This window comes from Macrobrachium rosenbergii, chromosome 51 (assembly GCF_040412425.1).
Source record: "Macrobrachium rosenbergii isolate ZJJX-2024 chromosome 51, ASM4041242v1, whole genome shotgun sequence".
NCBI lineage: Eukaryota > Metazoa > Arthropoda > Malacostraca > Decapoda > Palaemonidae > Macrobrachium > Macrobrachium rosenbergii.
The window spans coordinates 14,159,111-14,176,882 of NC_089791.1; the positions used below are offsets into that span (position 1 = coordinate 14,159,111).

General features: G+C 34.2%; 1 protein-coding gene across 7 annotated transcripts in view; it reads left to right on the top strand.

The window, feature by feature from the left end:
* LOC136833140 (broad-complex core protein isoforms 1/2/3/4/5-like) overlaps positions 1-17,772 on the top strand; it is a 353,892-nt gene that overhangs the window by 204,752 nt on the left and 131,368 nt on the right. For 2 of the 7 annotated variants that reach the window (XM_067094830.1, XM_067094831.1), the window contains exon 8: positions 8,015-11,650. The exons of the other annotated variants lie outside the window; for them this stretch is intronic. In XM_067094830.1, coding sequence (XP_066950931.1) covers positions 8,015-8,817 — 803 coding nt within the window. In that variant the 3' untranslated portion in view covers positions 8,818-11,650. Of the gene's footprint in view, positions 1-8,014; positions 11,651-17,772 lie in introns of those variants that run through there. 7 annotated transcript variants of the gene reach the window in all.

Sequence of the window (17,772 nt, forward strand, 5' to 3'; positions counted from 1 at the left end):
TCCTTCAGTATCTTATCGGGCGCTTTCTATGTTTTCATCCTCCTCCTCCTCCCGCACAGCAGTTTGGAATTGTACACATTTTTCACCATGTTGTCATCCTCCATTCTTTCCACATTGTCTTTGCTCTTGTATACACTTTTTTTTTTTTTTTTTTTACCATGAACATGCCAGTCTTCCTCAGATCTCTTGCACACATCTTGCTACTGTCCTCACCTCATTTATTCTTGACTGCCTTTTCTTGTATTCTACCATCATCTGACATGCTCCCAAATACTGATACAGAGGAACAGTTATTCATCTCACCCATTTCCCGGCATCATCCAGATACTTTTCACCCTGATCAACCACTCAACCACATCCACCACTGCAATGTGGCACCTCATTTTAAATCCCATCATCTCTGATGTCTTTTTCCATTCTTCAGGCATATACCTTCTTAACATCCTTGGCAGTCACTAGCACAGGCATTTCTATACTTAATACAAAATGCTTCCACTCCTGCATCATACAGCTCTGCCTCCCTTCTACATCCATCAAGTCATCAAAATACTCAGCAAACTCAGGACTGCAATTTTTTGGGGACAGTCTCTCTCTCTCTCTCTCTCTCTCTCTCTCTCTCTCTCTCTCTCTCTCTCTCTCTCTCTCTCTCTCTCTCTCTCTCTCTCTCTCTCTCTCACATACATGTATATATATTGTATATTTATCTTGTTGGCACTTCCTTACTTCAAATGTATTAGGCACATCCATTCCAGTACCTCTTTCACTTCATCTAGATCATCTTATCCTTCCCCTTCCCAGCACTTGAAAGTTTTATGTTCTTTTTGCCAGCCTGTCATCCTCCATTCTTTTAATGACCAGACCACCTCAAAACACCCTGACCCACCTTTGCACCAGTATTAACCTTTTGCATAGCATATATCCACGTTTTTCATTCTGTTAAGGGTTCTTATTCAATATATTTCAGCACACAGTTCATCTCAGCAGCTTAATATATTCTGTTGCACACTCTCTCTGAATATCCACTTCACTTTAGTAATGGTGAGGTGGCTGAGAGACTCCAAGTCTGCCATATCTTTTGTATACACCTCTGGTCCTTCTGTGCTCCACTTATGATGTGACACTCCTTCTCACATGGTACCAACGTCTGTTATATTTTCCCCTAAATACCTATAATTACAAATCAGCTGCTTCCATTCTTCCACCATCAGTTTTAACATATATTGCTCCTCTTTCTGCTCTCCATTTACCCTTATAACTTTGTCCTTACATACATTTTGCTTGCCTCATTGTCAAGCAGACTTTAAACTCTCAAGTTTCTGTTTTTTCTTATTCCAAGTTAACACTATCAGTTAAACATAGCCTTTTCCACTCCAATCACAACCTATTTTCTTATTCTAGTTTTTTTTTGTTGCTGTTTCCCTTCTTCCATGAAAGATTATGTAATTAGAAACTTAACACCCTGTTCTGAGATTAAGTTTCATCAGACAAGTCACTCATACATCTACATTTTCAAACATGTTCACTTTCATTATTGAAACTATCAGCAATTTACTTTTTACACCATATATCCTCAGCACCCTCTGAATTTCATCCCCATCTGTTCCATCAAAAAGCTCTACTGGTTGGGTCTAGTGCTCATGTAGAAAGTTATGTAAAAGGCAGAATCCACATGAAAATTATAATGCCCGGTACAGTGAAACCTCGCTTTAACGGACTAATGGGGGAAGGTCATCTGTTAAAGCCAGTTGTCTTTTAAAGTGAAGCTTTTTTTTTTTTCATGTCTTAAGTGATGTTTATCGGTAGGCTAGCCTCAGCCTAGGTGCTATAACTACCGACATAGCCTACATGAAAAGATTCAGAAGTATGAAATAAACTGATAATAAAAGGTAATAAAACCCTTTTACCTTATATTTAGTATTGGCATAGCTTCATAATAAATAGCCTATTTGAGGGTAATTCCATATCAATGAAATCGACTTCTATCTATACGAGGCCAGCTGACAAAATGTAACCATCTAGTTATGGTTGTGCTCACAGCAACCTTTATCTTTCGGTAACCTTTCAGAAATTTTAATGGTAGTGTAATTCCAGTAGTAATAACACTTGGAATAACATAATATTAATTTTTCATAAAAAAATCATTATCATTTAAGTGGTGAATAACTGTTTAGAACAATTCAGTCATATGAATGAAAATTATTGTACATTATCGTATTGTTGTTTGTGATTGGTGATGAAACATAAACGTAATAAAACCATTTTTACCTTATATATTATTGGCATATCTTCATGATAAGTAGCCTATTAGGGGAATAATTCCATATCAGTGAAATCTACTGTTATCTATGTGAGGCCATCTGACAAAATGTAAACATCGAGTTTTGGTTGTGCTCACAGCAATATTTATCTTTTGGTAACCTTTCAGAAATTTTAATGGCAGTGTAATTACGGTAGTAATAATGTTTAGGATAACATAATATTCATTTTTCATTAAAAATTCATTATCATTTTGGTGGTAAATAACGTTTAGAACAATTCAGTCATACGAATGTTAATTATTAGATAAATATCGTACATTATCGTATTGTTAGGGGTTTCTGATTGGCGATGAAACATAAACAAAACAAAGGTTTCTCTTTTAGGTGACATGTAATAAAAACTTGATGTAGAATAGAATCGGCTTTGTTATTTTGTTTATTTTAATTTCTAGGGATACGGTAAAGAAAACAGCATTTGTAACATCATCATCTTTACATAACCAGTGTTTCATAGGATACCTGTTGTTGCAGAAGCTAGCCTATACACAGATGGTTTTGTAATTTAGCAGTCGTCTTATACTACAGATATGAGATAAATTCATGAAAATTTGCCATAATTTTCGACCTCGTCTTATCTAGAGGTTGTTTTATACACAAATACATGGTAAGTTCCAATTTCGCACCAATGTTGAGTTTAGTGAACTAGTAAAAGTAAACAACAGCAGCCACCACCCTTGGCCGGATTTTGTCCGTTAAATCCGATGTCCGTTGGTTCCGGGTTCATTAAAGCGAGGTTTTCCTGTATATTGGTTTAGGTCTTGAATGTAATGACAATGGGATCAAAGTGATAGTATGACTTGACTTTGGTCTGTTTAGTTAACATTCTGTAAAATGTTTTCCAGGGGTCACTGATGTCATGCTGTTTAATTATATCCCTTGCACTCAATTAGTAAAATAAAAGACTTGCTATGGTAGGCTTATTATGACTTATTTTCCAGATAAGAAATATTCTCCAAAGCACCCAAAGTAATGAGGGTAATTGACCATATTGTCTTTTATTTCTTTTGATATTTTTTAGGGGGGGAGAGGGATCTTATTGTAATTTCACCTGAATATATTTTGTCCCATTAACTTGCAACAATGACTTTATACTAAATTTCAGTGTTAAACATTAATTATATCTCATAATCTCCAATTAGCCAAGCTAACACATGAATACAGAATGATTTCACTTTTTTAATGGAAGTGTAAATATATGATTAATTCAGTATCAACTCAGGATAAATTAAAATCTAGTAAATGCAGAAAATGTGTGGAAAAAGTGATGAGAGTACAGAATTGTGCAAAAACTTACTTAATTACATAAATTCAACATTTGCAAAACTGATGAAAATGTTTCACTGAGGAGTACATTACATTTAAAATTATTAAAATCATGAATGGAAAAGGAATGTACCCAGATACATAGCAATATCACTGTAGTCCTTACTGTCATGAAACATGACTTATAGAACAACTGCTGCCCTGCAGATAGACTTTTTAGTCAAAGGTTAGGCTCACTTCCAAAAACTGGGAGGGCATGCAGTTATAAAAACTAAAGGCAAGTCTTTAAATAATGCTGGATGCATTAAGGAATGAGAATAGGGCTATGGTGGAACTTCCCCATAAGTGACTTGTCAGGATCCGACAACTGGCATGGTAAATGGGTGATTGGTACCACAGGGTTCATGATTGTTGTTAAAGAAGCAAGTGAAAGAGAGTAAAATTAGATAGGATCATGGAAAGTTATGAGAAACAATCTGTGAGGTAAAGAAGGCTGTAGGTAAAATGAAGAGTGGCAAAGCTCAGGTTCATCAGAGATGCAGATTGAGGGGATCAGGGATCAATTGTGAATGTGAAAGATCTCGGTTGAGATACAATTTATGAAAAAGTGACACAACAGACCATCAGTCGATGGTCCAAATCATAACTACTACTATTAGGAAACAGAAACCTACTACCCACTGCCACGAACTACTCTATCTAAAAGAGATAAATCTCTGGCAGAAGCAGACATCCACACCAGAGAACAGTATTCCAGTAAAGGAAGTACTGTACAAATGACCTAAAACAGGTTGCATTGATTTTATCAATGATACAAAATGTATGAGGCTTTATGAACAATACATAACTTTCGTGCAGCGTTTCCCAAAACTTTCATTAGATGTTTATGAAAAGTTAGTTGTGAGTCAAAAGTTACATCTAGAATAGTTAAAGCTTCAAACACAATCAGCAGAGTTCCATCCACTTGAAGGGCTGGATGTGATGGGAAATCTGTACGAGATCTGCTAATCAATAGTGTTCTTGTTATATTGGAGTTCAGCCTCTTACCTCACTGACTACACCATCCCTGATCCAGTCCATGTCCTGATTGAGGCTGAGGGCAGCTTTATTTCCATAAGTGGAGTCTTTGCTACACCCACAAGTGTTGCATCATTGACACACTGAACAATCTTGTTTTCCAGGCCAACAACCAAATCACTTGTATAAACTAAAAGTAACAGTGGACCAAGAACACTGTCTTGTGGAACTAAAGATCCCATCCACAGCATAGAAAAAGCATGAAATATTTTGTTGACATTATGCTGCCTTCAAGATGAAATTTCAGTCTAAACAGTAATCACTCTCGAACTTCAAAAGATTAATCATTACATACATCTAAACAGAGGGCTCATCAGCAGTTCACTGTTCAATTCTATTTAGGTATTAAAGTAGTAAAAATAAGAAGGACAGTTGATTTAATTTCATTTACCATAAATTCATGAGTGGCCTTGTTAAAAGCTCATGACGTAGGATACAGTAAGAAGTGTTACTGCCCAGGCTCTCGTAGCTTTTCGAGGCTAGAAGTATTTGTATACCATAACACTGTGTGACCCATGACAGTGAAACTGTTTTCTATTGTATATTCTTAACCTACCAAGTTTTTTGTCCTTTATTCATTTCTGCTCTCAAATGAATGGTTCAGTGGAAAAAAGAAATTTTCTTCATTGGTGAGATAAAGCTTCCCTTTCAAGTATGTCGGCTGAGTGAAAGTTAGTCACAGAAAGGTTTGTGGGGTCATTTTCCAATACTTGGGTGCTTACTCTTGGGGATCAGTTGATGAAGATTCATGCTGTAAGACTTGGAGAAGCATGGTATGAAATGGTGAATATTGGATGGGTAGACAAGTCTATGGAGCTCTATTCCAAATAGTAAGCCAGGTAGAAGTCAGGAAAGGAATTAACATATTGGGACAATTATTTTGTGAATGGGATCACAGTGTTAAAAGTAATAAGAAATAAAATGAATGTTGCAGTCCAGTACCTAAATTCTAACTGCAACATAAGCCCATAGCAAATCAGAGGGGTTTGCTATTATTTTGTGTATCAGGTCAGTTAGTGTATTTTAAACAAATCAGAGTACCAGTGATGTTTTAAAGCATTTTGATAGCACATTTATGTATAATAATCTAGTGGTAACAAGTAAAATTTGTTGTACATATTATGTAATACTGTGCTACAGTTGGCCTTCAACTTACAGAAGGGTTTGATTCCGGAAACCTCTACTTAGTGAAAGGATGCAGTTTCAAATAACTTATAACTGGTGTATTAGTGGTGTCTGAGTTTTTTATGAAAGCATACATGTTTCATGCAGTTCCTCAGGAAGCAAGCTCCTTCGATATATCTTCTCTCCATGTGGTACCATTTGCCTTATCTATGTCAGTAAGACATTACCTTCATTTTGCTTTTCATATGACTTGTATTCAAGTATTTTTATGAATTCAATTATTCACATATGAAATATTGTCATTGTTCATATTGCTCAGATTTTCTTAAGATTAAAGAGGAATTACTTATTTCAGTAACCTAACCTTCGTGTAGCAACAGATTCTCTCTTTTTTTTTTTTTTCCCCGTTACTTATTGTGTTGCGATGCTGGTTTAGTTAGAGTTCTTGTGATATTAGTGACAGGCTTTGAAATGACACTTGCCAAGCTGCTACCCCACAGATTTCTTTCTCTAAGTCAGCAATACCCTTGTTAATTGGTATGTGATCTTCCTTCACCTCTGCCTCTTGAAGTTGATGAAGTCTTGAACAGGACAGTATATCGTTGCAATGCAAAATGATGGCTGTTATTTCTTTTTCCAAAAGGAATCACATGTTATAAGACACATTTTAAAATTTTGTGACCCTTTTGTGGTTACGTAGTTTAACATTGAAATCTAGTTAATATGAAATTTTTTTCTGCTTGATTGTCAGTATTACTTCCTAATGAGAACTTCTTTGGAAGCTTGAATTTCAAGTCAGTGACCCCTGTAGGCTTGTTCCATATGAATAGGGTTCATCTTCTGAATATGTAATAATAATAATTTAGGTGGGTACAGTATTTCCATAAATAAACTCATTACATAATTTAAGAATATCTAAAAGTAAAGCTGATGTTTGCACATGTTATACAGTAACTCAGTGTCAGCATTGATTCACACAATTCACTACTCATTCTTGTATAGTGCACAGGCTGAAGAAATAAACATGTATACCATAATACGTAATTATTGTCAAATGTTTTTAAGTAAACATATTTTAGCTATATGTGTTTCTTTGCTGGAAAACTTTGTATAAAGTCTATAATTACAGTGTACAAACAATAGTCTAACATGTCTGTACATAAATATGAGAATACAATTAACTGGTAATGTATCTGCGAGTTCAGTTAATTTATAGCAGTAATGGAGGTGGATTATTCATTTTTTATTTACTGTAATATCATGTATTTGCCAAAATAATATTAGTTTTTTCATATTTAATACTTTCAAGCCTAAAATTTTCTTAGTCTACAAACTGGTCAGAACGGTGTAATTTGTATGAAAGTTTCAGGGTGTTCACATTGTAAATATTTATATCATGTAATGTCATGCTTCCAAATGGATGTAGAGGTAAGAATCAAAATTGTTCAAGTAAAATGTTTTGTTCTTTTTAATTTTTCTTATAAATATTGCTTATGTTTTCTTTATTTACAAATTTATTCTTAAAAAAAATTATATATATAATATATATATATATATATATATATATATATATATATATATATATATATATATATATATATATAAAATATATATAAAAACACTAGCAAACACTACATATATATATATATATATATATATATATATATATATATATATATATATATATATATATATATATATATATATATATATATATATATATATATATATATATATATATATATATATATATATATAAATAAATAATACACAGGCACACAGTATATATAAAATAACACTTACACAGCCAATGCTTACATATCAGTTTATTATTTTTTCCAGATAATGATTTTTACATGCATGCACATAATTTTTTTTTTTTATCAGCTGAATATTTGGCTTTTATTTGGTGGTTTTAATATTTTGTGTAATCCATGGTTTAATTATTTTATTTTGTCAGTTATGTTTGCAGTATTTAAATATTTTAAATAAGAATTTTACCAGTTTATATGCAATAATGCAAATAAAGTTGTTTAGCTTTGATGAACTTGCATACTATTTATAACTAAGAGAGAATTTTGTTAACATTAAAAATTTATTGTTTTTAACTATCAATACAGTATATATATAAAAATAATCCCCAATGCATCTTGTGTAGTCTGAAACCTGTCTGTGCAGGCCTTGGATACTTCCCGCCGGCCCAGTTGTCACAAAACTTTTGCTACTTTCAGGCACCTTCGCACGCCTGGTAGCGGACCACTTGGGCACGGCGGGCAGCATTCATAAGCCTTATGGACAGGGCAGGTCCCCAGTCAACACAAGATCCCCAGGAAACATCAAATCCCCTGGACAAGAGGTGTCTGCTAGTCACATGAGATCTCCTGCCTCTCCTAGTGGGGGCTCTCGGGGTAAAGGGCAAAATCAGTTTTCACATATGAAAATGTCTTCTCAGTCAGTTGTGAGATCTCCAGGAACAAGTGGAGGATGTACAACTCCCACAGGACGTTCACCTACAATTGATGGCCACTCTCCTTCTCTGACACCTTCTCCATTAGCTGGTCTTGTGCCTAATCTTACTCCAATAAGTACTCCTTCTCCAACAGCTAGTGGTACTGGAATACAGACTTCAGCTAATATGCGAAATGCATCTAACTCTGGTGTTGTAGCTCCATTGACCTGTGATATTTGCAATAAAACCTTTACCTCCCGCTCAAATCTCAATAAGCACAAGCGAGTTCAGCACTCAGGGGAAGAGTATGTTTGTCCTATTTGTTGTCGGACATTTAGAAATAGGTATTACATTAAGGAACATGTTCTCTTATGTTCAACAGCCACCCAAAAGAAAGCTGCAGCTGCTGCAGCTTCAGTTGTTATTAGTGGTGCAGTGTCACAAGAGGGATTAGTAGGGAGTGGTGGGGAAGGTGATGATGACGAGGACATTCAGGAAAGCAAAATGATAATTGATGATCATGACGAAATGGAAGATGATCAGCCAACTAATTTGGTACTGCGGCGCCCTGCTTCACCTACTTGAGTGCACCTTTGATTAACGTACATGTAAGGTGCTGTTGGTTAAAACTATATGCTCAAATTTTGGTCATTATTCAGATACACTAGGGGCAGCACAGCTTTAATATAGAAAATTTTTTTGTTTTTATAAATATCTGTCATTGAGTTATAGTTTTTTGTAAGTCTTTAATGGTGTAAGTACATATTTCAGGTTAAATCAGTATATTCCTAAGAAAATTATGGAATATGTCATGACTGATTTTAAGAAGAGTAATTACTGGGACATTAAATCCTGCTGTAGGCATTTTCAGGGTTCTTATCACAAAATGTAAAAATTTTAGGATAGGCTGCGATTGACTGTAGGACATAAAAGTAAACTTAAAAGACATTATGATTAGAGTTCTTTGGACTAAACAGGTTATTCCTGCTCAGGCACGTATTTGTAATTCCTATCAATGATATAAAAAAAATTTTTTTTCAAGGCCATCAGGCTGTGTTAGCCAAGTTGTGTCACACCATTGACTGTAATTTTGAAGGTTAATTATAGTAAGTTCTGAAGTTAAGTGCAGGATTAACAGAGGAATGTTTAGTAATAGCAAATACTCAGAAAATTTAGCCTCTTGCAGACTGTAGATTTTAAGACTGTGTAGTAGTTGCAGATGTTTCATAAACATAGATACTATTATAAAAGTTTTTGGGTTATTAGCTGATATACTGAAGTGCCTCGCTGAAAGGCAGGCATCCCATTAGAAACTACAGTGTTGGTCAGGTAAATGTGTGAGAGTTCTTGATTGTGGATAAATTCAGTATTTTCCCAATGAGATTTACTGTGGCTTTAAATAATGACAAAATCAAAGGCCAAATTACTATTTCCTGTATTGTCTTTTTCTTTGGTAGATCACAAGATTTAAATTTTTTTAATTTTATGTTTTTTATAGGTAGTTGAAAGGGAGCAAACTTACTTTGAAGTTTACCTCATAATCCGTGCATAATCCACGTTGTTGATCAGTGTAGTCTTTGTGGTTGCTACAGTACTTGTCTGTCCATCTTTTCAGTTGCTGGTTCCAGCACTTATGTGAAGAAATTAATTTTTGGTTACTATTTTTGGACAGTTAATCTAGAGAGAAAGTTTAAAGGTTAACAGCTAAAGTGACAAAAGGCTAAATACTACTTGTGTAGCTGTAAGTTTGAAAATTATTAAGGGAACTAAAGCTCTTCAGCATTGCAAGTAGTTTTATAAATTCATCGTACTTTTCTGTTTAGATGTTTAGACACAATATAGTACAAGACTGAGTGCATATGAAATTAGTATTGTACATTGATCTTCTTAATTTGTTCCACTGTAAGTTTGAGGTTTTGGTAAATTTTTCTGTAATGTTGAGTATACTTTTATCATTAGTTGTTTTTATAAGGTCTTTCATCCTTAATGGTGAAAATTTAATAAAATTGACAGCTTAGAAATTTTTTTACTCAAGAAGTTGAGAAAATGTCTTGAAGAGCTTTTAAATGGCCAAAAGATTAGTCAAGGATTTTATCCAAGGTAAAATATTTTTTGCTGAAGAAAATTCTGCGTCATTATTGTTTTATTAATGTATGATGCTGTCATATGGTTTCTTATGAAGAAGATGACTGAGTGCAACTTGTCTTGTTTTATTTTCAGCTTACAATACTAGGAAAATTTATTATTGTACTTTTTCTGCAAGTTGTGTTGTGGTAGTGAAATGTTGGTTGTGATATTCAGATCAGTTTCTGTATGAATAAAAATAACATAATGTAGGCAAGGAACTGGAAGAGATGTAACAAGCTATCATTGTACTTTATGGTGGAGTTTCAGACTGTAGTTTTGTATTTTGAATGTATTGAATTGATTTTTTTAAGGAGTAACTTGATAATGCAAGACATTTTTATTCAGTTTTATTAATTTGATCTCTAATGTATTTAGAAAATTTGTTAAACTGAAGTTCACCAACAACTTCAACTACCTTTGGTAGTATTTTTTAAGTTTACCAACACCTTCTTACCTTAGGTACTAATTAGGTAATTGTTCATTTAGAAAACTAGATAGAATAGGTGATATTCAGAAAATCTTGGGCAGTTACAGTATTTCTGTTAATGCCTGTCTTCTCTTTATCTAAAAGAAACATCAGTGCATTATTTTTTTGCCTTTTGTTGACTGGTTTGCAGATAAGAGTGAAGAAATCACTCTGTTGTTAAGTTTTATATAGCTGTGCTTGTGACAGGATCCCTTATAAAAGTTTGTTTTGTATGAGTTGCAAATGAGGATAATGTTTGTGATATTGACTTTTAACAATTTTTGTGCCTTATGAATATTCTTTGAAATATTGTATTAGAATTAGGAAAAGGTAATGTATGGCTTGCCTTCATCAAAAGACACTAGGTTTTAAATATAGGTAATAATGAAGGGGTTTCTTTGCATTCTTTTCTCCTTAAAGAACACCTAACACATTTGTAGCAAAGTGATGGTAATAAAGAGGCTATTTGATAAGTAGATACCATTTATAGAGCTTTTATAAAGGAAAGAATGTTATTTTTATAACTAGAATACATAATTTTATTGGTAAAGATTTTGTCAAAACATCACCTTCCATAAGACTGTCCTTTCACCCCTGACTTGCTACCTTTATCTGTCAGAACTATATCATAGGTGTCCTATGGTTGACTTATGTCATGTAAAGCGGCACACAGTGGCATCAGATTTGCTAGTTCCGTGGTTCCTATATTTACTGAATGTAAGCTTTCTATTTGTTTCTGTGCATTGAATGGATGTGCTATTTACTGACCTTTAAATTTTCTGTCATATTGTAAATAGCCTTATGGACAATAAAGATTGGTTGTTATTTATTTTTAATTGAAGCATACCTTAATGCATGGAACTGAGGAGTAATAGTAAAACCCCATAAAATTTTTAATTTAAACAAATTTACCAGCATTCTGTCGATCATTTTGCAATTAAAGTACTATCATGGCAACTCCCAGATGAGTAGACTACACCACTTATTGATCTCTCATGTATTTTCCATTAAGAATAGCAGCAATATCATATGTGTTTGGTATTTTATACACATAACGTCACATCATCAGCAAAGAAAAAAGAACTAATGTTGTGAACACAAATCTGCAGAGTAATAGACAAGGTAGAGCTACAGTCACTACAAACACCAACAGCACCAGCTATTTGCTGCTGACCAATTTTTTTTTAGTTTCTGTGAAATGAAGTATATAGCCTCCAACTAGTACATAGGCCTCCAACATGTGAGTTACCATTAAAAGTTTGTGTAAGAGCTTATGATTAACCAGGTAAAAGGTAGCACTGAAATCAGTTTGAACAACTCAAGACTAATTAACTGTCAGGGTTTTCTTGGAACTGATTGAACCAAAAAGTACCCAGTTGCTTTCTGTAGACTGTCAAAAGAAAAGTATGAATTCTGGTAGGGTAAAATTTTGAGCTACATTAGAGATCACAAGAATCATGAAAAGTGGTCTGTAATTATTGTAATTTGCATTTATCCTACCCTTCGGAATAGGCACTATATTTTAACATTTTTGTTCATCTGAAAAAACTTTTGTGCAAAACAAAAACAATACAATATGCTAAGTTTTGGGGAAGGATCTTGAGACATTTTTAGAAAATAATGGAAAAACCATCTGTATCCAAACTGTCTAGTTTTGTAAGGATTTGGTTTTAATATTCCTTAAGCTGGGACATCAGTCAAATACTGTAGCTTAAAGGGCTATGTAGTCTCATTTTGTCCTTAGTGTTGGTTAGCAGTTTCGCACTTGAATAACAAAGGAAGCTAAGTAAATGTATAACACTTTAGATGGAGGTATTTAACTTGGTCCATCAAAAATGAGTAGTTATACTCAACACTGCTAAAATGAAAACATATAACTGGACTTCATCGTGTAGATTCCAATTCTTTAAAAAGAAAACAAAATTATGAAGATTTCAAATGGAAAATGAGATAAAATTGAGTACAGGTAGTTAATCATAGATCTGCTCCCATCACTGATTCGGCACTCATTTTTGCTAGTGCAATTTTAAATATCCTGAGTTGTCACCAACCTGCTGCTATTGTTTGGTGGTGGTTCTTACTGCATAAACACTCTCTAAGTGTCATTGTAAACACAATTAAACCATTCCTATAATTTTTCTTCCTTTATTATAACCTCACCTTTCAGACCCAGCCATGGATCAAATTAGTAAAGGAAAGACTTCTCTTGTAAAGCGCAAATGCTGCACATTGGCTATTAAAGATAAGGTTGAGCCTATGAAGAAAAAAGAAAGGGAAATATTACTTAGTTTCTTGGCTAACATTGATTCAGAGAGACAACAGATGTATAAAAGGAAAATAACGAAGGGTGGAAAAGTTTCTGAATTTGATCAGTTTCTGATGAAGTGGTTCACCCCACATGTAAGTGAATGAGTTGAGAAAGAGATGTGCTTATTCTTGACAGTGGTCAACAGTGAGATCAACTGACTAAAATGTATGGGAATTCCATTGTTGGTTATTAAAATGCACTCAAAACCAATGAATGCCTTTTCTTCTTACTTCTAGCAACAGTTTCTTGATTCATAATGGTAAGCTACAAGATCAGCCGACATAAAACAGATGATGGAAAAAGGAATTCTTACTTCGTTGTTAAAATGCACTGAAAATCCATAACAAAACTACATTAACTTTTAAAATCACTTTCTCTTTTAGCGTATTTACAAAGAATAAATGCCTACAGTATATATGAGAAATTAATTTTTTAAAAATATAATAACTTTTAAAAAATCATTTCCTTGTGACTTATAACTCGTTTATAAAAAATGTGTACGGTATGAGAGAGAGGTATACTTGTATTCTTGATATACGATGGTAGACAGCAAGATAAGGAGACGTAAAACTATGGAAATACAGTACAGGAAAAAGCTTGGTTGCAGGTTGTTAAGATGCACCAAAATCAGTAACAAAGACACACTAATTTTTTTTATTAACAATACAAAAGTATTTTCTTCTGTACAGTAGATGTTTTCAATAGAAGAGGGGAGGGGTGGGGTAGGAGGGTCATCAGGTGACAAAAGAGAACAATCGGCTGTTTCAAAATTGTAGCACTACTAGTGGAAATGGAGCTTCCAAGATATGTGGGATATTTAAACTACTACTACTATATCATTACCAATTCAGTGGCAATGTACTGTAGTACAGTACATTTTAACCTAGTCACTCGGTGATCCAACAATATCAGTAATCCAGTATCATACTGATCCCAATGATGCCAGATAAGTGGTCAACTGCCTAGGTAAATTTTATATACTTAAAATTTAGAAATCTCATAATGCATACATGAAAAGCAAAAGATATAATATAGGGTGCCAGTAGATTAGTGTAGTCAGCAGGACCAGTATTAGATTACAGACTTTAAATTCAGTTCATATTGAAGAACTGAACATGCAATGGAGCACTGGAACTTCTAAGTCTTCTCCAAGCAAATTGTATACATTGAAAGCCATGAGTCATCCTTATCCTTGCAACCTGAGCTGGTAAATAATAGGAGTGCTCTAGAAATGCAAGCAAGTAACTTGCTAACTAGAAAATTATTTGATCACAGGGCTATTTCCATGAATAATCATTCACCACCATTTTCACTGGAAGCTTCCAATCTGAATGTAATGCTAGAACAAATTAACTCTAGGAAGTTTCCAATCTGAATGTAACCATCCCTCCAGCCTTAGAACTTTGTATGTTGAAAAATCTGAACATATACAGTGCGTACTCATTTATATTGCATACCAGAACATCATAAACAGAATATGTTACTTTGCAGTAAAGATGTAATGGTCCACATTATGCAATATATGCATGTATATATCCAGATCTTCCACTCACTACCTAATATGCCTATTTTTTTTTTTTTCATATGAGCAATCTTAGGTGCTGTTAAGATCTGATTGCCAAAGTGTTGAGATACAGTACTCTTTCCATAATCAACATGAAGCTGATTTGAATATTTAGCTGTGCTAGATCCCTGTTCATGTGGGGATTTAAGGAAATGAAAGTTCACATAAAGCAGCCAAATCTGCAATAGTCAGTAAGATAGAGCCAACATGAAAATTCCCATACAGTATATGACAGACTTCGCTGAATCCATTTTGACAAGTAAATGGCAAGATTTGTAAATGAAATGTACAGTAAACTTGAACAGATTAAACCCACAGTAGTCAGTAGAAAAGTTTGTGTGGATACAGTACCAAAATTTCAATTGACAGCAAATGAAAAAAATACCCATAAGAAATTTTGTCAGGATCTTCAACATTTTCAGCCTTTTAGATAAATTTCTTGCAAAGATGTCACGTACTAGATAAAATCTTAAATATTTTTATTTTTATTAGAGCAAACCTTTTGGATTGGCCCTGTGAGAGTTAAGATTTGCTGCTAATGTTCTTGTTAAGCATTAATTAATGTATTATTATTTTAACCTTTTACCAAATAACCATTTGCTTCTGGATAATTTTCAACCTAGATGTGGTAATTCAGCAGGAAGAAAATTCTCTCTCCATTTCTTCAAACTAGTTTATTTAACTTTGTATGCATGTTTACTTAACATCTTGCCAAGGTTGATTATTACTCCAGGTATTTAGTTTTCTTTGGGACTGAGCAAGCGAAAACCTATGGTAAACTTTGATACAATGTCTGAAAGAATGGGATGGGCCTAGCATTAATATCTGTTCGATAGCTAACCAGTTAAGTTCTGTTGTTCCCAAATTAATACACTATTCAGGTGGAGCATGGAAATTTGCTGAGGTCTAATACTGTGACACAATGATCTGAGGTGACAGTAAACACTGATGTTTGTCTCAACTATTGCCAGAACACCTGTTAGAATTACACCAGATACAATAGCAGAAAAGATTAGGTTCCTTTGTTACTGGGAGACCTGCCATGATGATCAGCAACCAGTGTGGTAGGTAAGTCAGTTTATGTGCTTTGCAATTTTTCATGGGTCAGTCTGATATAGAGTTTGCTTTTGGCATTATGATAAACTCTTAAATACTTGCACAGTGTATTTGCTCTCTATGTCTTCAGAAAAAAATGCACTTGGCACAGTTCCTGAATTCAGATATTTTGTTGTTGTTGGTAATTTGTATGTAAAGCTTAGATACTGACTTAATCACTGGTCACTGCTCATCATAGCAGGTATCTCCATGACAAAGGGATTCAAGGAATCCCAGCCAGATGGAATAACTGTAGGGGCGGCTATCAGGCATGCTACAAAAAAAATCCTTACGAGGCTGAAGGGCGTGATACGTAGGTGCTGGCAAGACCTCCTATGCTGTATGGGCTGGAAGCAGCACCACTGAAGAAAATAAAAAAATAAGGTAAAGCCTGTGAGTCATATTATGAGGGGAGCTGATGAGTGACATTAGAGACAAAGGAATAAAAGAACGGAAGACACAGCATAGAAATACCTGGGAAAACTTCATTAAAAAGTGGCCTCAACTAGGGATTAAGCTGAGAAGTACATTTGCCAAAAACTTTTCTAAAAAAATATCATGGTAGTCACATTGACATATCCTCTGATATTATAAAGGAAGCCATGCTCTATGTTATAAACATCCATATCCTGTTCTCTGGGTGATAGCTTCTCTTAGGCCATTTAGTCCTATGGCTGACTACGTAATTACACACAAGTTTTGGGTAAAATTTGTGCTCTTAACTTTCACTGGGGAACCTTGTAGTCACTGAGTATGTAAGATAAGATACTACTTTTGTCTTATTGTAAGTGGAAGGTAATTAACTTTTGGCCTTTAATACATTGGTCTGGATTAATGATGGGAAACCAATAATACTTTCAAGTTATCAGTGTTGCACAAAATCCACTAGTGCAATTGTTACAGAAATTTAATGTGGAAATGCTGACTGGGACTTCTTTACTGTACATTTCATTGTCCTTGTTGATGAACGAATAATTTCTTTTGGTAAATAATCACAGAAGCTGCTTAACATTCTTTTGTCTCCTGAAGACCTGTTAGTGCCATTGTAAATGCAAACTGGGAGAATGGAGCTGATGGAAGGCCTGCTTACAGTGAGAGGCAAAAGTGACATTTTACACTTACAAAAGACCAATTTTGTCGTCTTCAATACTGATGTGGCATTGTCTTCAAGTTATATGCATGGTCATTTCTTATATCTGGGATTAGAGAATATTGTTGCCTGTAGTACACCACATGGATCAAGTAGAAAAGATTTGAGGACAGTCAGTGTCAGCTGATAAATGACGCCAGTCACCTTGAGTAAGATAATTTAGAATGTCTTCATATGGAGAAGAGTAATTTTCATGCCTTAAGCCAAATACTGCACAGAAATCTACAATCCACCACAAACCAGTGAATTAGTGAAGTGATATCAGTAGTTTTTAGATAGTTAGGTCACTTGGAAAGAATGGAGGACAATAGTTCTGTGGAAAGAATGTATAGTTTGTTAGTGGTAATAGGTAAGACATGAAAAAAGACCTAAAAATTGTTGGATAGATCGAGTGAAAGAGCTATCAGACAAGAAGATCCATAATATTCAGAAAGTGTGAGGGCTTATGCAAGGTGGAGGTGAGTGGCGCAATGTGTGTAGAATCATTCAGTGGGCTGCTGTTGTTATACACAATAACTCATCCTAAATTAAACTCAAAGATAGGACAAGTAATTGCAGTAAAAAGTATATTCATTTTGGGATATCTTACAGAACTATAGTAACATGAATTCCTACAACATTTTTCCTCTCACTCAATAAACAATTTTCCCTGAATACTACTTTTAAGTAAATGCCAGCACACATTATTTAGACATTATCAGATGTAATTTACACATTACAGTTCTTCCCTTTAGTTTTCCTGTTAAACACATGAAGATTGTGCAGCAGTATTTCTTAGGTTATAAGAAGGGAGTGAGAAGTTAGCTGAACCTGATTCAGAAGGAAAATTA